This window comes from Balaenoptera musculus, chromosome 16, assembly GCF_009873245.2.
Source record: "Balaenoptera musculus isolate JJ_BM4_2016_0621 chromosome 16, mBalMus1.pri.v3, whole genome shotgun sequence".
In the NCBI taxonomy this organism is placed as follows: domain Eukaryota; kingdom Metazoa; phylum Chordata; class Mammalia; order Artiodactyla; family Balaenopteridae; genus Balaenoptera; species Balaenoptera musculus.
Window position 1 is genome coordinate 33,821,030 of NC_045800.1, and position 22,131 is coordinate 33,843,160.

Consider the following 22,131-nt stretch of genomic DNA (forward strand, 5'->3'; position numbering starts at 1 on the left):
CTAAACCTATTCTCATTTGTCAGACCTCTGGGTAATTAGGCGAATTCCAGAAGCCATGGTTAGATAGCATCTAATGTCACAGGACTGAATTCCTCACTTACCAAAATGGACTTGATTTCATCAGGAGTAGCTTTGGTGTGGTTCATGAGTATTTCCTGGGCTATGTCCTTTCTGTTTTCTAGTTTATTCATTTTCTCATAGGTGTCAGTATTTAAAAGAGACCATCCGAGAAATTGTGTGAGAGTCTGAAATAGATAAAATGTGATTCGATTCTCTAAAACTAAAGAAAAAACGATTTGGAGGCAACAGTTTGCATGCTTTCCTATCAATCAATCTCCCTTCCACCATCCACAACCCAGTTCCTTGTTTTAATCTAAGAAAAAAAAAAGAAAAAGTAAAATAATCAGCCCCAGACAATAAAATTGGCTAAGCCCTTGCTTTTCAAAGTGCTCCATGCACCATGAATACTTTATTAGAGGAGAGGAATTACAAAAATCCAGTAGATAAAGCATGACCTGAAAATCAGAGAGGGCTGGAGGTGGCAGCAAGGGTGAGAGGTGATAGAAGGGGAGTAGGAAGTAAGGAGACAGAGACCTTTCCCCAATTCCCTAGTACTGAAAAGAATTTTATTAAGCCAAAAGTTCACACTTTGGTAGAAAACAGTACAGTTTACGGAAGTCAGGAAACAGAAATGACACAATAACAACATATTGACTGCAACCATGTGTGACTCACGTCTTAATTGCCCTTCAGAAACATCATTCCAGAATAACAAATAGTTATGCATCTTCTATTATTTCATGCATTTCATCTACCTCCATTATTTTATAATTGCACTTACCTCAGTGATGTGTTCATCATACTCATCAAAAGGCTTTCCACCCTTCCTGTTGTAAAATGTAGCTACGCCCACGATGTCTTCTTTCTTGTTGACAATAGGCAGGGACAAGACGTTTTTAATGACCCAACCAGTCTCATCTACAGGTCCTTTCTACAAACAATAAAGACACTGAGGTTATGTTTTAACTTTTTTTTTTTTTGAAATAACTATAGGCACACAGGAGGTTGCAAAAGAAATGTACAGAGAAGTCCCATGTACCCTTTACCCAGTTTTCTCCATGATAACATCTTGTGTCACTATGGTACACTAACAAAACCAGGGAATACATATTGGTACGATCCATGGAGCTTATTCAGATTTCACCAGATTTATATGTATTTGTGCACGTGCGGGGGTATGCAGGAGTGTTTCTATGCAAATTCAGCACATAGGTAGATATGTGCAACCTCCCCTAGAACCGAGATAGAGAACTAATCCATCATCACGGGGCTCCCTTGCACTACCCCTTTATAGCCACCCCTCACTATTCCCCACTTAGGTTATTTTCAGTTTAAAGAAAGAATAATTGGGGGGTGTTAGATGCACAATTCCTATGTTGTATCAGAACATGGCTAGAACTATACAGCCATGAAAGTGCTGTAGTACATTTAAGTGTCCTAGAACCAAGTGTCTGTATTGTGACAACCCTATCCTCTTCTCTTTGACCTCCCCCGCTCCAGCCCTAGAGATGGGAAGCATTTACCTGTGTTACCTCAGTGTCCCCTGTTTATTTCTTCTGTCCTCCAACACCTGTTTAGCTAAATTCTTATATTAAATTATCTCTGTTGAAATACCTAGTGTGGTTTCTGCTTTCCTGACTGATCCATCAAGAATGTTTTTTGTTCTGTGGTGTGGTTCCACTTAGTAAACATCTGTCAAGCCCCCATGATGTTTCAGGACCTGGGCTAGTCGCTGGGGGTGCAAAGGTGGATAAATCACAGTCCCTAACCTCAAGATAACAGTCTAGTAGGGAATGTAGACACAGAAGTTCAGGAGTGTTTCTCAAAGTGTTGCCCAAAGATCAAGGACAACAGATTTTTTTCTTTCTAGCTTGTTTCATAATCTCTGGGCATGCATCTTAAATAGGCTCCCCAGGTAGTTCTAAAGTCCTCTGAAGTCTGAGAACCATGGTGTGGCACCTGCACAGCATGCAACAAGGCAAAAGTAGCCGAGCACCCATCACACCAGGCTATTCCTTCTTCTGCCTGTCCTCGGCTTATTTAGTCATCCTCACAGGCTCTGGTTAAGTCTCACCTCTCCCTTGAAGCCTTCTCTAACTTTTTTCACCCATATGGAACTTTTCTTTTTCAGAATTCCATCAGCACTTCTAGACTTGACCATACAATTTAGCATTTAGATAATTTCCAAATGCTTTGGAACTGTTGATTGTTGTCTCTGAGGCTATTTTCTAATCTTACCAAAGAGCTGTTTCATAAACTGTTAAATTCTACATAAGTGACAGGACAGTGATGGGCATATAAGGGATGCTCAATAAACAACTGCTTATTAGTTGAAGAGCTTGCCTTTATACTTAGAATGAAAAGCAGAGAAACCAAACCTCAGTTCATGCTTCCTAATGGTCAAAGCTTTGGGGGAAAGAAAAAGCAGTGCACAGTGGTTCTTAAAGTCTTCATTTTTGGAAAATATTATGAAATATTTATATACTTATATCCTCACAAGGATGAGAGACAACATCAATAACAGAAAATATTACCTGTGTGCAAGGTAAGCACCTGTGTATTTATTTTTAAAAAGCTTCCAAAATAAGCTTTACTGACTGCCTCTGTTTTTTCAGTACATATTCAGCTGTTACCTGTTCATGCTCATGTGTCTTGCTATTAAGTTAGAGCTTGGTCACAGAAAAGTGATAGAAGGAACTTAAGATTTAAGAAAAATAGGACAAAAACTTAAGACAGAAAATTCTATGTACTTTTTCTTCTGTGAATTGGGGTCATTTTAATTCATGTTAAATGAAGAGCCCCTTACTCCACTTCAAGGAACACCCTGAGGACGTCTACTTCCTAATCCCTGGAATCTGTGAACAAGTTACTTTAAATGGGGAAGGCGCATTAAACCAGCAGACGGAATTCAGGTTGTTAGTCAGCTGATCTTAAAATAGGGAAATTAGCCTGGATTTTCCAGGTGGACCCAATGTAATTACAAGGATCCTTAAAAGTAGAAAACAGTCAGGATCAAAAATCAGAGAAGGAGATACGACAGCAGAAGCAAAGTCAGGGCGATGTGACTGCTGGCTTTGAAGATGGAAGGGAGCCATGAGCCAAGGCAGCTCCAGAAGCTGGAAAAGACAAGGAGACAGGTTCTCCCCCAGATCCTTTAGAAAGGAACACAGTCCTGCCAGCACCTTGAATTTAGCCCAGTGTGACGCATTTCAGACTGCTGACTCCAGAACCGTAAGATAACTCAGTTGTGTTGCTTTAAGCCACTAAGTGGTAATTGTTACAGCAGCAACAGGAAGCTAATATGTACACCCTGCCCCCAAGAAACATAGTTTGAGAATCATTGCCTTTGCAGGTTTGTTCTGACCATAGTTCACTTTGAATCATTGGTTTTTTCATTAAACTTCTCAGGTGCAAGAGGAACTAGTGAGAATGGAGGTGGGTGTGCGCAGGTGGAGACAGAATGGGAAGGCCAAGCAGGGTGGAGGCTTGGGGAGGATGGGCACCTTATCCTGAGTCTGCTCTTTGGAATGATCCACGGGGGCAATGCCTGTGAGGGAAAACAGAAAGGGAGGCTGAGAGCCCATCAAGATGCAGTCCTGGGCTTCCCTGGTGGTGCAGTAGTTAAGAATCCACCTGCCAATGCAGGGGACACGGGTTCAAGCCCTGGTCCAGGAAGATCCCACATGCCGTGGAGCAACTAAGCCCGTGCGCCACAACCACTGGAGCCTGCGCTCTAGAGCCTGTGAGCCACAACTACTGAGCCATGTGCCACAACTACTGAAGCCCACGCACCTAGAGCCTGTGCTCTGCAACGAGAAGCCACCGCAATGAGAAGCCCACACACCGCAACTAAAGAAAGCCCACATGCAGCAACGAAGACCCAATGCAGCCAAAAATAAATAAATAAAATAAATAAATTTATTAAAAAAAAAAGATGCAGTCCTGACCCCGGGGCTAAGGACAGAGGGAAGGATGGAGAGCTGGGTGGGAGTGTCTTAGACCACAGTGCAGTTCTAAAAGAGTTTGCAGGGCTGAAAGGGATTCCTAGGACCAACAGTGCTGGTCAGAGGAGTCTGGCGTCTCCCAGGAACTGGCCTGAGTGAGTATCCCGGCCCACAGCAAGTGTAGCCTCTGCGCTGACCGCGGATTTCCCAGCCCAGCAGCCATTTGACGGTCGTCCTTCCTACAGTCAGAGACCTGAGAAGCACGTTTTCACGGGCACTACGCTGATGTTTCTTAGGGAGCTGGGCAAGTCCTATAGGCTGGAGGTTTACCCCAGGTGGGTGCCCAGCCTCCTCTGCGCCGTCAGAGCCCTTGTGTGGCTGCTCCCATGGGGGCCACACGAGCCCCCCCCACCCCGAAAGCACAGGCCCTCAAACCTCTGAGCGCAGCCTGATTCTTCTGGGCCAGCTCCCTGCCCTCCCTGTTCAGACTAAGACTGCTTAAGGCTCAGACACCTTAGAGAGTCCTTGTCCCTTTTTCCTGCCTGTGCACTCTTTCCTGGCACCCAGTTGCCATAAACAGAGGGGTCAGGGCTGGGCACAGTGTGGTCACAATTAGGCCTTCGGAGGCAAGGAGGAAGGAGCTGGAGCAAACGCCATGTGGTGTCTGCACACTTCCATGGCAGTGAGCAGAGAGGAGTGCGGAGAACAGAAGGAAACCTGCCCCGTAACTGAGCAAGCAGCACAGGTTTCCCAGGCCTGGGGGCCCTGCTGCTGAGGGTGTGCCCCTCACCCCACCCCAGGCCGGCTTCGGCTTCGCCACGTGGGCAGAGATGGGGCTCTGTGGGCGTGTCTGGGTGAGACCGGAAGACGGACGCTAGTGGCCCCCACTGGGAAGGCTATCTCCACTCCCGACTGGGGCAGGGCTCCAACTGGATGTCAGCTAAAACAGGACGCAGAACGGCAAGGGCCAGAAGGTGGAAAAGGAGAGGTTGCCGGGCCACATGCCAGTTTATCCCAATGGTCAGGTGGGGAGGGGGTGGAAGAGGGGACAGGTGGGGAGGGGCATCTCTGGATGTTGGAGGAGGAAAGATAAAACCAAGAGTCTGACAGCAGGAGGGGCCCCCAAGAACCCAACAAGAAGTTCCTTTTCCTGATAACAGCGGCAATAAGCCGCCGGGACGGGCCCGAGAAACCTCCAAAGGGCTGAATCCAGGTGGTAGGATGTATCCAGCCAATCATTCAGGCAGAGACCATTTACTGAGCACCTGTGATGTGCCAGGGCTGTTTTAGGCACTGGGTGGGAGAGAACGGAGAAGTGGCAGCCCCCCCGCCGAATGCTGGGGTGACAAACACCCTTCTCTCCTCCCCCTCCTTCTCCTCCCCCCTCTTCTCCTTTCCCTGAAGAACGTGCTACTTGGTGGCCACCGGCCCAGCCAGGGTGAGTGGGACTTAAGCCTTGCATGTGCCTCCTGGTCACCCCCGAGCATAAGGCAGGCTCTGGGGATGGAGAGGGTCAGTGCCGCCCCCCTCCCCGCACTGACAGGGGAGGCCTGGCAGAGGGCAGTTACCTGAAATGTGAAGTATTCATCCGCTGGGGCGTTCAGCATGTTGCAGATCTGTTGCAAAGCAAGAGGAGCCATTAACCCACAAAGCAGAACGAGAAAGAACGCGGGGAGCAAGGGTTTCCTCCCTAGGTCTCCACAGCTCGCAGGCAAATTATTCACCCTAGACCTCAGTGAGGCCACATGTGCTAACAACACGCTGGAGTTGAGATGGGCTGGGACCTGGGCCCCTTTACTGGAGTGCTTGCATCTGAGCAAACATCTCCTGGAGCAACAGAATACAAAGAAACTATACGGGACTAAAAACAACTGCATGCATGCCCAGTTGGGGCAAATCACGAACAATAAGATACAAAAAGGCCACAAACCAACTGCCACTTCTGAGGTGCCAGGAGCAAAAGCAGGGTACTGCGCGTGATCCCTGCACACAGCACGGCCAAGGAGGTGGGCAGACTACTTAAACCACCCCTCCGGCCCAACCCACCAATCCGCCCCTACCCTCGCCCCATGTAAGGAGCCAGCTCGCCCCTCCCAGGAAGCAAACAAGGGCACCTGTGTCTTGTTTTTGCTCCCTCATGCTGCAGCACGAGTGCCAATAAAGACTTGCCTGAATTTCTCCTCTGGCGTCTTACCAATTGCTATTGATTAAAGAGTCCAAGGACCTGGGTGGGTAACAAATTTAGCTTCTCTCCTACTAATTAAGTCATTGGATGACATTTAGCCCCATCTCTGCTCCTTCCTACTCTCTCAGCCTCTAAGGATTCTTCTTCCAAATTCAAAGCAACTAGTTGTTCAGACCAAGGAGAGGAGGAGCCTAAGCACAAAGGCCTTTCTGCCTGGGCAGGTGTGGCAGCAATGCTGGGAAGGCTCTGTTTTCTTTCTTTTTTTTTTTTTTTTTTTTTCTGATGTGGGATCCAGGTTGGAAGAAAGTGGCTAAGGGGCAGGAGGGAAAAGCCAGACAGCCTTTTAGGTACGTCAAAGTAAATATTCATTAGGAGACATCACTTTAAGTACTAAACTCAGAGACTATTGCTCACATCCATAAGGACAAGAAATCATTCCATTTTTGGTCATTTTGGATTATCTTTACATCAGGTCAAATCAACAAATGGGTCTTTTTTTTTAAGTAACAAGCAGTGGATTTAATTTTTTGGGGGGGCTTTTTTTTTTTTTATTCAAACAGAAAGTCACAAAAATTATAATCATCCTCATCAGTTCACTCAGTCCCATGTAATTAATTTTTTTTCATCTTGATCTTTTGTTAGCACTTTTATGAATTCATCAGTTTTCCATTAGAGTTCTGAAAATGCTTATTCATTCAGTTCAGCAGTATAGTCAGTTACCAGAAACCTGTACTTGTCAGAGTCTTTTCCATGAATTCCTTGAAGATGAAACCCTTTTATAGGAACACATTTGCAAAAGCATCAGAGTACACCCAGAACTGTCTGTAAATGACAAAAGACTTAAAAATGACCACGGTTAAAGATTTGATGAAAGTTCATAATAATGCAATTGACAAGGAAATTTAGTTATTTCTGAGATATACATTTTAAAGTAATAACTAGAATTATGACTTATAACATTATAGCAGAACATACAAGATTTTTAGAAATTTCATGTAATGTCTGAAACATTTATATTAATGTCTTAATAAAAGACAATATCTTTCTTTCCACCAAAATTACATTAGATACTTTATTTTTGTTTGTTTGTTTTTGTTTTTCCAGCATCATGATTTAATTAAGGGAGCATATTCATTGTAGAGAATATACTGATGATTGTAAATGTGACTCCTCATTACAGCCTTAAAATTTTTGAAACACCAAAGCACAAAGATGTAAATTATATATCCAAACTACAGGTACAAAACAAATACATGCATTTTCCATGCTCCAAAACTGAGTACACACTGTACTGTCACAGGGAAGCGGTTTACCAATGAAAACCTGACAATAAAGTACTCAAGACTGATATACCAAAATAAAATATAAAATAGGAGTTTTTAAAAACAAGTTTGACAATAGCAGAGAGGACCCTTCGCATTTCTGAGCAAAAATGCATTTCATTATATGTACTCTCTCCTAAAATGAATAAACTGGTCACTTGAGAATGCTCTGTTTATTTCTTCTATTATACTACAACATTCTCCATGTCTTTGGAAAAAAAATTTGTGCAGGATCTGTGGGATAAGCACGCATGTTGATGGAACAGCACAATTGCACTGGTTCTTACAACTCACTTCTAGATAAGGAGAAAGTGTTATTCATTAGTATGGCCCAGTCTTAGCCAATATTCAGTTTGGAAAGACACTGGGTGAAGATCAGAATGATCTGAAATTCTAAGTTCTAGAATTGATGATTTTATATGCCATTGTATTAGCCAGACATCTTTTCTTTTCTTTTTATTTTTAAATTTTTATTGGAGTTTAGTTCATCTACAATGTTGTGTTAGTTTCTACTGTACAGCAAAGTGAATTGGCCACATATACCCATATATCCACTCTTCTTTACATTCCCCTCCCATACAGGTCATTATAGAGTATTGAGAAGAGCTCCCCGATAAATTAGATACTTTAAATCATAGCATTTTAAAGTTAGAAGGCACTTTAATAATTGTTTAAGCTTTTCTTTTCAAAGATGAGGAAATGGAAGCCCAAAGAGGATAAGTGATTTTGTTCAAATTCATGGGATGAAACGAGAACTGGGATCTCCAGCGAGGGTGCTGGTGGAATCACCTCTCTTGCTAGTGGGTGGGGAAAGCCCTGATTTGTATCATTAACCAATTCCATGTTGTAAATACTCCCAGCATGGAGGATTTCAAGTTGCCAACAGTTTAACAACCTGCTTACCAAATTCCCGAAAATCTACCAATCTGGTGAGTAGGCAAGAGCAGGCCCCTCCATCTGGTGCACTAACTGCGCCGGCCCCTCCGGCCCAAGGGAAGTGCTTTCTGAGAGTGCTTGGGCCAGGCCTACTATTTTTGTACTACTCTTACAATGCAAATGGGACCATCTTTCAAAGTTTTTGTTAGTATATACAGTCTAAGAATTTAAGGACCCGTTTGTGCTATCCATTCATTTTATAATCTACTTTGAATAAATAACATGAACTGATTGGCTGAGCATCCTTCAGGTGTGTGTTAAAGAGACAAAAAGCAGTTTAGTTCTCTTTTCTGACCTTTCCATCAGCAGTATCTGTTTTGGTCCAGGCTTCTCCAGCCTTTAGAGAACATCTATAGATGGGTCAAGGTCCTCGAGGCCAAGTATTTAACTCAATATTCAAAAATCCTAGGGCTTCCCTGGTGGCGCAGTGGTTAAGAATCCCCCTGCCAATGCAGGGGACACAGGTTCGATCCCTGGTCCGGGAAGATTCCACATGCCACGGAGCAACTAGGCCCGTGCGCCACAACTACTGAGCCTGCGCTCTGGAGCCCGCAAGCCACAACTACTGAGCCTGAGTGCCACAACTACTGAAGCCCGCGCGCTTAGAGCCCGTGCTCCACAACAAGAGAAGCCACCACAATGAGAAGCCCGCGCACCGCAATTAAGAGCAGCCCATGCTCGTCGCAACTAGAGAAACCCTCGCGCAGCAACGAAGAGCCAACACAGCCAAAAATAAATAAATAAAATAAATAAATTTACTGAAAAAAAAAAATCCTCTCTACCCTCCCTGTCTCTCCCTGTCTCTAAGTTTACAGGTCATCTTGATTCCAGCTTGGTTTGATCCTGTATTTAATGCCTTCAATTCTATAAATGTAATTCTACAAACTAATTTTCATTTTTAATATCTCATGTTTTCAACTCTAAAAAGTCACTCAACTGAAGTCTGCTGTTTCCCATTCAGAGCTGGGATTTACTGGTTTGATGAGAACTCTGTGGGCACGTGTTCCCTAGTGCAGCAAGGTCCAGCTGAAGGACCTCTGAGACTGCTCACCTGAAAGCCTGCCTTTACTCTATTAGAAAGGGTTTGCGAGAAAATTATCAAGGGAAAAGTTTGAAAAAGCTAAAAGGAAAAGTTTCAAGCAGTCGAGAGGAGCATCATATATATACAATTAATTATGATTTAAATTGCACATCATGGACTTCCCTGGTGGCGCAGTGGTTAAGAATCCGCCTGCCAGTGCAGGGGACACGGGTTCGAGCCCTGGTCCGGGAAGATCCCACATGCCGCGGAGCAAGTAAGCCCGTGTGCCACAACAACTGACCCCATGTGCCACAACTAGTGAAGCCCGCGTGCCTAGAGCCTGTGCTCCACAACAAGAGAAGCCACCGCAATGAGAAGCCCACGCACCGCAACGAAGAGTAGCCCCCACTCACCACAACTAGAGAAAATCCCGCGCACAGCAACGAAGACCCAATGCAGCCAAAAATAAATAAATGAATAAATTTATTTTAAAAAATTGCACATCATTTTTATTATCCAGAAAACAGCATTTAAAGATTCCTGAAGATCCCGTCTCTTAAATAATTAGGTCAACAACCTCATTTTACAGATGATGACATTAAAACCCAGAGAAGTCAAGGAATTTGCCCAAGGTCAAGGATTTGCCAATGGATTTGCTCAAGGCAGGACTGAGTCATGGCATCCAGGGATCCTGAGTCATAGCCCCTTGCTCTCTTCACCAAAACCCACCATCATATCACAACAGTCCCCCAGGAATGGCACTGCTCTGGCTGGGTCTGCTGAAATGTTTGATATCATCCTCTAGACCAGTGGTTCTCATCCATGGGTGATTTTACCCACCAGGAGATATTTAGCAACATCTGAGACATTTTGGATTGTCACAGCAGGGTGGTGTTACTGGCATCTAATGGGTAGAAGGCAGGGAGGCTACTAAAAACCCTACAATTCAGAGGACAGCTCCCCACTACAAAGAATTATCTCGTCCACAATGTCAGTAGTGGCAAGTTTGAGAAATCCTGTTCTATACACAAAAAATATGTTTTTAATAGATCCTGCCTTTTGTAAGCACATAGTATAGAGTGACACATTTGGGAGTGAAAGGGAAGGCTGAATAACTCATGAGGACAACAGGTGTAAATGGAGGATGTCCCATACAAACTGGGAGGTATGTTCACCCCAATTCTGGAGTCCCAGGAAATGGCTCAAGGTCAATTCTCTGGAAATCACTTTGGGAATGCTAACTTGTCTAATGAGCAATTTGGTGAGAAATGCCTTAAACTAGATTTACACCAATTTGCCATCAGTCTTGGGCTTACCAGCAGAAAGGATAACAGCAGGGGTGAGGCCAAGGGCAGGAGCTGAAAGGTGAAAGGCAACAGTAAAGCAAATGCAATGAATCTGTGATAGAACCAAAATCTGGGGGGAAAAAGTCCTCCACAGCTTTGGAATCGACTCTGGCAAGTTGGTTATATGGCAAATTGATGATTTGGCAAATGAACCATTCAATGAGTTGGCTTTTGATGCATTAACTCTCTCCAAATTGATTTTTGGACAGTAACATGTTTACCTAGGAAACATCTAGGAGAGAAGAGGTGCTTAAAAAATGGGCATAATAGGGCTTCCCTGGTGGCGCAGTGGTTGAGAATCTGCCTGCCGATGCAGGGGACATGGGTTCAAGCCCTGGTCTGGGAAGATCCCACATGCCGCGGAGCAACTAGGCCCGTGAGCCACAACTACTGAGCCTGCGCGTCTGGAGCCTGTGCTCCGCAACGAGAGAGGCCGCGACAGTGAGAGGCCTGCGCACCGCGATGAAGAGTGGCCCCCGCTCGCCACAACTAGAGAAAGCCCTCGCACAGAAACGAAGACCCAACACAACCATAAATAAATAAATAAATTAAATAAATTAAAAAAAAATGTCTTGTAAAAAAAAAAAAAAAAAAATGGGCATAATAAAAAAGAATAAAATAATGCCATTTGCAGCAACATGGATGGACCTATAGATTATAATGTTAGGTGAAATAAGTCAGAGAAAAGACAAATATCATATGATATTGCTCATATATGGAATTTAAAAAAATGGTACAAATGAACTTATTTACAAAACAGAAATAGAGTCACAGATGTAGAAAACAAACATGGTTATGGGGGAGGGATAAATTGGGAGACTGGGATTGACATATACGCTCTACTACATATAAAATAGATAACTAATAAGGACCTACTGTATAGCACAGGGAACTCTGCTCAATACCCTGTAATGACCTATATGGGAAAAGAATCTAAAAAAGAGTGGATATATGTATATGTATAACAGATTCACTTTGCTGTAGTACAGCAGAAACTAACACAACATTGCAAAGCAAATACACTCCAATAAAAAAAACTTTTTTTAAGTGGGGCATAAATTTCTTTATACCGGCTACAGCAGCTTTGGGGTATCAAACTTGATAAAAACCCTAAATAGAGCCTGGTAGATGGGATGCTGGGAAACCGAGGACAGGGGCCAATGGTCAAGCTATTTGGCTATTTTGGTGAGGCTGAAAAATTGTGGTATCTGTGGATTCAGTTAGAAATGAATTGCAATATTTTGGTCATTACAACCAAGTCAGGAATGACATTTAAAAATATTTCAATTATAAAAAAAAAGGGGGGCGGGAATTCCCTGGTGGTCCAGCGGTTAGGACTCCACGCTTTCACTGCCAAGGACCAGGGTTCGATCCCTGGTTGGGGAACTAAGATCCCACAAGCCACGTGGTGTGGCCAAAAAAAAAAATTTTTTTTTCAAGAATTTTCAGTTATTTTGGAGCAATTTTGAAAACATGACATTTGTTAGTATATATTACTGTTTACTCCTAAAAGACATAAGATTGCTTCTCCCTTCTTTTTCTTTTCTTCCCCTTTGGCATATCTCTACACTAAGAGATCATGTCACCTGGTAAGGCCACCTGGTCCTGTAACCAACTAAGCCCAGAGTTTGGGCATCCTCCTTGAAACCCAGGGTAAATCATCCCCACATAGAAAGATTATCTTGCAGTCACAATAGAATTTTCTTTACTCTGTCACCATTCTGAACCCAGAAATGTTCACACTAAGCAGAGGCAAATTTATGACAGTAAAAGAAAAAACACTAGACAACCTAGATTTTGTTTCACTTCTCCTGTGACCCTTGGGTGACTCTTTTAGTCACTGTAATTTGCATGCCCATTTACTAAATAATGAAGATGCATGAACACTAACAAAACACAATGCCAACACTAAAGAAGAAACAACTATGCAAATAAATGCTGTAAAAAATTTTTTTTAGAAACTTGGGTTTGAAGGGGGAAGAAGGAAAAATGCCAACATAAAGAAACGTTAAAAGCACCGGAACATTCTTGCGGGGAGGAATCTTGATGCAAAAAAAAAAAAAAATGACACAGATGGTGGAACAGCCCAACTAGGGAGAGAAATCAGCCATGAGAAGGAAGGAAAGTATGGTCACGGCCGAGTGGGAAAGCTACAGAGATCTGGTCCTCTGGCCCTGAGGCCTATGGGACCTACCGGAGACCTCTTGTTTGTTGTCTTCCCACCCCTGACCTCTCTCAGCCAGACCTGGCCTACTGTCCCCCCATCCCACCCCACCACCCTCCCGAGAGACCAGAGCAAAAATCTTCACTTCATCTATCAACTCACTACATTTTGCATTGCAATCAGTGGCAAAGTTCTTTCTTTATATATATTTTCCTTTTTGTCAGTAATTTTCCTTGTTTCAAAAGTCTTGACCAAGGGAACTATACTTGAGATCAAATTAAACCCAGCATGAATCATAGTCATGAACTGCCAAAGGATGTCTGAAATTTGTGTGGCCGCAGAATAAGAGGTTGGGGGATGGATTAATCTTTCTCATGTTAACTAAATATTTTCTTGTAGAGTTTAGGAGTTTCTAGTTCACTTACATTTGACTGCCAAGATTCCTCTCTCCTATGTCCTGTGCCAAAGCGGCCACCTCACCCTTACCTGGTGCATACTTGCTTTCATAATTGTTCCCATCTCTTAGCTAATAAAAGTTTCATCCAATGTTATTTAAGATTTGAATTTGTTCAATAACTTACAAATCCATTTTCAGCAACGTATGTTGGTAACCCACTAATGAGAGTCCAGTGGTCCGCAGGAGGTGTCCTTGAAGAAGATTAGAAGAAAGAAAATCAATGCTATACAGAGAAATGCACTGGATACAAAAATAAAATGGCAACTCCTGCCGCTGCTGCATGGCAATACTCACGGAATGACTCTGATCTCTTCTTTTCCATGTAAAATGTAATCGATGATTTTATAAAACATGACTTCCTAAGAGGAAAGAAAGAGAATATGAGAAAAATCTTACTTCCCAAAGAAGACACTTTTCCTTAATGAACTTATATTTTAAAATTTAAATAACACCTTATTTCCCAACCACATTTCTCTGCATAACATAAATTACCAAACTACTCATGTCCTAATTATAAGCCTGTAATAAGACTGGAAATATCACTGGCCACTTATCTATATGAACAAGCCTACTGAACTAATTCTAGAAAGTTGAATTCAGCCTAACTGCTTCTAGGTGAATCTTGGGTTTTCTTTTAATTTCTTTCTATTGTCCAGAAATAACCGACTAATCACTCCAGTGGAACAAGTCATGGAATTTCTCAACCACAGTCAATGTCTTCCCTTCCCGGCTGTACAGTGCACTTACCCCCTTCCAGCACTTGCTTATCCGAACAGGGTGCCTCAGAAGCAGGATTCGGTGGACACATTGTCAAAGCTGGAAGCAACTTGAAAACTAGTCTTTCTACTTCTTTGGGCAGATGAAGAACCTGAACGTTCCATCCCATGCCTTCCCTTTCCTGTGTGCTGGGGATACCGTGGTGGAACAAGCTTCCTATGAAGCCTGCAGTCAAGGGGGAAAGTAAATCTAACCCAACCCTTCCCTGGAGATCCCAGTCTAGGGTGTCAGAAGAAGGTCCTGGGCTCAGTGTGTTTAAAAAACTGTGCAGGAGGCTCTGATGCATCCCTCCCTATTGAGAAGCACTGATCCACCAAGCCCTGGCTTCACAGAAAACGAAACTGAGAAGTTAAACAATGAGTGAAGGCGAGAGCCACCCAGCTGGTTTGGGGCAGAGCTGGGACTTGAACCTCAACCTCCTTGTCCAGTGCTCTTTCTGCTACTCCGAGGTCCCCCAGGAAGTCACAGGACTAGAACCCAGTCCTTCTCGGGCCAGCGCTCTTTCCTTTATGCACGGCCTCCTCTAGTTTTAGCACCTGGTACAGATATCATCAACAAAGATGTCTGCACTCACTCTGCCATCTGGTGTCTTTGGACCTTTATAAGGCTCGACTTCTACAAGCTTGACTGGCCACTCATCATAGAATTCCTGGAAGCAATTATATTTAAACATTATTAAGCAAACTGTTCTGTGACCTACCATATCTTATATGAAGGTCATTGGTTTGCATGTTTTATGTTAACTTATAATCCTGGAATTTTAAAGCTCTTTTTCAGCAATACCACTTATGAACTTGTGACTGTGAACAAGTCAACCTTTTTAATCTGTAAAATGGGGACAATAATGAAATTTATACTATAGGGTCATTGTGTGGATTAAATGAATAATACAGAGCACCTACCCTGACACATAGCTAAAGGTACTTAATAGATAGCAGCTCTTTTATAGACAATTAAACTAAATCCAGATAGGTTAAGAGGCTTGTCCAAAGTCATGCAGAATGGACAACAGTGTTGCTTGCCTTACCCAACATTCAATTCCCCCTCTGCCTTGCTAACAAAACCTGATTTTATTTAGTTATCAGGTGGTGATTTGTTCAGGGAAGATGGGCCCTGCACAGCTCACGAGTGGTCTATGTAAGGTGCCTGGAATTAGTTTGAGGGCAGGTATGTGGCCTGGATATGGACAGTGAAGGAGAAGTCTGCCAAGGGCCTTCTGAAGAAAGGTTTTATTTAGACAAAAAGTGATGAGGATGATATTTGTAGGAAATGTCTCCCAATTTTGTCATGTCTATGAACCAGGTCTTGAGCTGCAATAGCCATCTTACCACCACAAGAAGAGACCTCACCAACAATGCTGAAGGGAGCAGAGACTTTACCAGGAAAAAATGAAAAGCACCTGGGACTCTGATGCCTGTACCGAGCTCTGAATTAATCAGCCATAGAACTGCCCTACTTTGGGACTTCTTGTTAAATGAGATAATAACTGTCATGTTATTAAAGATGCTTTTAGTTGGGTCTGATGTTACTTGCAGCCAAAAGCATCCTAACTAATAAACTCAGCTAGAAATTCCCAGAGCCAGGATCAGAACTCAGCCCTCCTGACACTTGGTCCCATGTTTATCCACTTAGAACAATTATTGTGAAAAGATAATTTCCAATCACATGGAGAGTAATAAATATAAATGATATTGTATTCATTAGTTATGTTGAACTAGGAGAGCTCCAACAGAATTAATGAAGCAAGATGAGAAATGAGCATTATATTGTGTGTGAGTAACATTACATATTTTTTAATTTTTACTTTAAAATAATTTTAACTTTTCAGAATATAAATCCTCAAACTGGTAATAAAAATACACTTTGGGCTTCCCTGGTGGTGCAGTGGTTGAGAATCTGCCTTCCAATGCAGGGGACACGGGTTCGGGCCCTGGTCTGGGAAGATCCCACATGCCACAGAGCAACTGGGCCCGTGAGCCACAACTACTGAGCCTGCGCGTCTGGAGCCTGTGCTCCGCAACAAGAGAGGCCACGATAGTGAGAGGCCCGCGCACCACGATGAAGAGTGGCCCCCGCTTGCCACAACTAGAGAAAGCCCTCGCACAGAAACGAAGACCCAACACAACCAAAAAAAAATTAATTAATTAAAAAAAAAATAGCTCTTTAAAAAAAAAAATACACTTTATTTTTATGCCCTAATATGTGCTGGACACTATATAGATATAGATTTAGACATATAGCTATAGATAGATAGATATGGATATATAATTTCCAAATAATCTCAACCCTCACAACTGATGAGAGAAGTCCTCATTTTACAGATGCATAAACCAAGAATCAAGGAGGTTAAAAGAACTTGCTGAGGGCTTCCCTGGTGGCGCAGTGGTTGAGAATCTGCCTGCTAATGCAGGGGACACGGGTTCGAGCCCTGGTCTGGGAAGATCCCACATGCCGTGGAGCAACTAGGCCCGTGAGCCACAACTACTGAGCCTGCGTGTCTGGAGCCCGTGCTCCGCAACAAGAGAGGCCATGATAGTGAGAGGCCCGCGCACCGCGATGAAGAGTGGCCCCCGCTTGCTGCAGCTAGAGGAAGCCCTCGCACAGAAACGAAGACCCAACACAGCCAAATAAATAAATAAATAAATAAATAAATAAATAAATAAATAGATAATTAAAAAAAAAAAAAAAAAAAAAGAACTTGCTGAAAAGAAGCACAAAGTCAAAGAACGGACACTACCCAACTTCCAGACTTACTATATAGCTACCATAATCAAGAGGGTGTGACACTGGTGGAAGAATAGACGAATAAATCAATGGAACAGAATAGAGAGCCCAGAAATAGACCCACACAAATATAATCAATTGATCTTTGGCAAAGCAGCAAAGGCAATGGAGAAAGAATAGTCTTTTCAACAATTGTACTGGAACAATTGGACATCCACATGCAAAAAAAAAAAAAAAAAGAATCTAGATATAGATCTTATGACTTTCACGAAAAACAACTCACAATGGATCATAGACCTAAATGTAAAATGCAAAATTATAAAACTTCTAGAAGATGACATAGGAGAAAATCTAGGTGAACTTGGGTTTGGTGGAATTTTTTAGATACAACACCAAAAAACGGAAAAATTAGACTTCATTAAAATTAAAAGCTTCTGCTCTGCAAAAGATACTGTTAAGAGAAAGAAAATATAATACTCTGGCAGAGAATATTTGCAAAACACATATCCAATATAGGATTTGTATTTAAAATACTTAAAACTGAATGATAAGAAAATAACCTAATTAAAAAGTGAGCAAAAGATCTGAACAGACATCTGCCCAAAGAAGACATACAGATGGCAAATAAGCATATGAAAAGATGCCCACATCACATGTCGTCAGGAAATGCAAATTAAAACAATGAGATACCACTACACACCTATTAGACTGGCCAAAATCTGGAACACTGACAAAACCAAATGCTGGCGAGGATGTGGAGCAACAGGAACTCTCAATTATTGCCAGTGGGCATGCAAAATGGTACAGTCACTTTGGAAGACAGTCTGGCTGTTTCTTACCAAGCTAAACATAGTCTTATCGTGTGATCCAGCAATAGCCCTTCTTGGTATTTACCCAAAGGAGTTAAAAACTTATGTCCACACAAGAATCTACACACATTAACATCAGCTTTATCCATAATTGCCAAAATTTGGAAGCAACCAAGATGTCTTGCAGTAGCTGAATGATTAAGCAAACTATGGTGTATCCAGACAAGGGAATATTATTCAGCATTAAAAAGAAATGAGCTATTAAGCCGTGAAAAGACATGGAGGAAACACAAATGCATGTTGCTAAGGGAGATAATTTAATCTGAAAAACCTACATGCTGTATGATTCCAACTATATGGCGTTACAGAGAAGGCAAAACTACAGAGGGAGTACAAATATCAGTAGTTGCCAGGGGGCTGGGGTGGGGAGAGGAAAGGATGAATAGGTGGAGCGCAGTGGGTTTTTAGGGTGGGGAAACTATGCTGTATGATACTGTAATGGCAGATATATGACACTATGTATTTGTCAAAACGCATAGAACAGTATAATACAGAGAGTTGAATGTAGACTGTGGACTTTAGTTAATAATGACATATCAATATTGATTCAACAACTGTAACAAATGTACCACATCAAGGCAAGATGTTAATAACAGGGGAAAGGGTGGGGGTAGGGAAGGAAGAGGTCATGTATGGGAACTCTCTGATCTTCCTGCTCATTTTTTCTGTAAATCTAACATTACCCTAAAAGAATAAAGTCTATTAATTAAAAAAAAAAGACCTGTTGAAGTCATATAGCCAGGAAGTGGAAAAGCCAAGCCTAGATCTTTTTTGCTCCAAAAACGTACATGTTTACCTCTATACCATACTTTCTTGGCACTGGTTCTTATGATCTACCATGACTAGTAGTTTTCATAGCGTATCCATTTTTTTTAATGGATTGCATTTCATGTGATGTGCATTTTATAGGTGATGTTAGGTGAGACGAAATGTACGGAACAGTGACCTTCTCCTTGGTCATGTCCAGCAGTCCAATGGAGTAGCGTTCACAGTTCAGGTATGTTCTAACAGTGTAGAGAGCTTTGTGAAACTGTCGCTCAACATCTGTGAGCTCTTCAAATACTTTGTTGGCTGACCACATGAGGATCTGAAAGTAGGTATTAAACAGAAAACAATTAGAACAAAATACAGTACGAAGAGGAGCATTAGTCAGAAGAAAACAGGAGGTGCATCAAATAAAATGAATACATGTCACCAAACAATGCAATTCCACTTTGGCACATGTACATGTCCAACAAATTGCTCAGATTTTCTGAGTGGGATGATGAGTAGACCTTTTGCAAGGATGTGGGTTTATGAAAGGGGAGAAGCCATGATTGGTCCCCAGGTCCAAATGTTTTGGCTCCAAAGGGCAAGTGATCTAACAATAAATGCAGAGACAGTTCCTGGACAGAGGGTCCAGTATTGGTGGCCCACTGGCTCCTCCCGGTCCCTATGGGGAGGAAGCCACACGCCTCCTTCCATGCATCCTAAGCTAGTCAAAGGTCACCTTACCTAGACAGTGAGCACAGGATGGGACCTTGGAAGTCCTCCATCCCAACCACCCTCCCACCATTGTACTGATGAAGAAACAGAGGTCCACAGAGCGGTCCAACTCAGGTATCCTGGCTACCAATGCTGCTCTTTATCCCTCTGGCTCAAGGAGGCAACACAGGAGTGATTTGCTTCTCAGATTAATACCTTTACTAGGTATTGGGTCGGCCAAAAAGTTCGTTCGGGTTTTTCCATAAGATTTTACAGAAAAACCCAAATGAATTTTTTGGCCGACCCAATACCAGGAATACATAGTTCTGCTAAAAGCTTTATGCGAACTAATTCATTTAATGACCATTTGACAGTCACAACAACCATGTGGGGTAAGTACTATAATTATCATTGCCATCTCATAGAGGAAGAAACCACAGCTACCCAGGATATGGACTGAAGAAAGCAAGCCAGCTGTACCTACAGATAGAGGGACAGGAAGATGGGGTGGGGGGAGGGGACCATAAGAGGACACTGAGGATAGAAGTTTGGGGACCTTATCCATGTGGTGTGGATAGGAAGGGTCTGGGCTTGTTGCCTCTGGGTTGCTTTGTCAGACAGGTCAGCATGGAGTGGTTAATGTCACCTTCTCTTTACCTGACTTCTTTGGGATTCAATATTGTACAAGTAGTTGGTATGATGAAGCTTTAGGATGACAGAAACAAAGTTGAGGTATCTGGAAAAGACCTACAGATGGCAGAGAAAAACAAATTAGGTGTGACATCTTTCTTTCATTATACAACAAATAAGTTTCCTGAGCCTCCTATGGGATGCCCAGGGTTAGCGCTACCTCTTCATCCCGTTTGGAAAATTCAGATGCATCTACTTTGTTAACTGCCATAACCACAGCAAAAGCCTCCTTGCCCATCACGATGGGGGCTGCCAGCAGGTTCCTGGTGACATATCCGGTTTGTTTGTCCATGAAGTCAGAAAAATGGCTGTTCTGCAAGATACATTCACACATTTGCCAAAGCAGCATAGGACCATGAGTGTAGATGTAGGGATGGCAACAGATCGTCCTCTCTAGTCCAAGTCCTACCAACAGACAACCAGGGCCGCTGCACAGCGGTCCCGAGCAAACATTCCCCACCCACTTCCCACCCTCAATTAGAGAGAATGAATGAAGCACAGAATGAAACTGCCTGTTTCTGAATGTGCATTTCCCCCCTGAGCTACGGCCTATCCCGGTTAGGCTGAGGTTGGGCCAGGAGAAAAGAGGTGATGTTGTGGCCAAATGGAAAGTGAGGCTCTAAGAGGTGGGGAGGGGGAGATGCAGGATTACAACAGGCGGAAAGTGTGTGTCAGAAGGAGAGCAGAGCTGGGATTCCATAGAGCTCTTCTTTTTAATCACAGAAGTAAAATGTGCACTTGAAACCACCCAACCCATCATAACACAAAGAAAAAATTATTAATCCCCCAAACTCCTCCTCCTTGAGGAAATCCATGTTCCTGCTTAATACATCTCTTTCTATGCCTTTCTCTCTGCTCGGACAAAGGGTTCACTTTTCTTTTTTTAAATAAAATTTCCTTTTCTAATTTTATACAATCCTTTCATCACTTAACACTACCTTGCGAACTTCCGATGTGTATGATGTGAACTCATCTTCTGGTTTCTTGTAGACCACTCCACAGTGCGGGGGCCCCGGATCTGCTCAGCCAGCCTCTACTGATTCAGTCTGTTGATAGTTTTCCCCACTGCAAACAATACTACACTAATCACTCTTGCTTTTATTTTTATGTGATGGACTCGCCAAAGTGGAAATTCCTTTTGCTGGATCAACAGGTATATGCAGTTTTTACTTACGCTAAGGGCTTTTACAGATGGTTGAAATTCTTACCTCTCCTGGTCATGTATGAGAGGACCACCCTCTTGCCAGCACCAGATACTTATCAGTTTCTCAAAGTTCTACCAAGTCAATGTCTCTCATTCATATTTTTTCTTTCTTTCCTTGGGGAAAATGAAGTGGATCATCCCAGATACAAGCTTCAAGTAATGGAAGCGAGAGATGACTCTAAGACAAGAACCACGGAAAGGGCAGAGCGATGAGTTTGGAGAGGCACACAAATGGAAGGGCTTGGGAAGAAGGTCAAGGACGGCAGTTATCTTATTAGCTGTAATTGAGAGGAATACTCACTCTAGTTGGGTGTAGACTCAGCCTGCTGTGGGTCCTGACTGTCTCCCCTTTGAGTCTTCTTCAATTAGAACTGAACTTTCCACCTAACTTGGAGACTCAGTGGCCAAAATTAACGTGGTGTTCCTTTCACACAAGCTGTATTATGTTCATTTCTGCGTGTTGATGGTGCTTCTAAGAGCAGCACAAATCGTGGAGGCTGGGCTCTGTTCAGTTTCCCAAAGTAAAAATGTGAGAGTCCACTGGTGCGTGACTTCCAGGCCAGAGTTTCCACCAGAGAACAAGGGCTGCTTCGTCAACAGAACCACAGCTCTGCTCAGAGCAGTAGACCCGGGCTGTGCCTCAGAATCACCTGCAGACTGATGCAGATTTGCAGACCTCACAGCAGACCTACCGAATCCTAACTGCCTACAGTGGAATCTGTCTTCACCAGGAGTCTGAACTTCTGGTGGATGAATCAGTTCTGTGGAGGATCCTTAGAGATGTGAGATGCTAAGGGATTCAGATGCAGCCCCTGACCCCAGATTTCTTCTATACCTTCCCGAAGTGGAACCACAGAAACGAGCTACTTATGTAGGAGGCAGCATTGCATAAGGGGTGAAGAAGGTTCTGGAGTCAGACCTCCTTGGCTGAAACCAGGCCCAGATTTACTAGCTGTGAGACCCTGGGC

The 22,131-nt window shown here is 43.0% G+C and overlaps 1 protein-coding gene across 1 annotated transcript in view; it reads right to left on the reverse strand.

Annotated features, from left to right (window-relative positions):
* The window catches only part of PDE6C (phosphodiesterase 6C), a 63,391-nt gene that overhangs the window by 35,192 nt on the left and 6,068 nt on the right, over window positions 1–22,131 (reverse strand). The window contains 9 exon segments of the mRNA XM_036829594.1: window positions 102–245; window positions 842–991; window positions 5,573–5,620; window positions 13,560–13,626; window positions 13,730–13,794; window positions 14,787–14,861; window positions 18,752–18,892; window positions 19,927–20,016; window positions 20,120–20,272. Coding sequence (XP_036685489.1) covers window positions 102–245; window positions 842–991; window positions 5,573–5,620; window positions 13,560–13,626; window positions 13,730–13,794; window positions 14,787–14,861; window positions 18,752–18,892; window positions 19,927–20,016; window positions 20,120–20,272 — 933 coding nt within the window.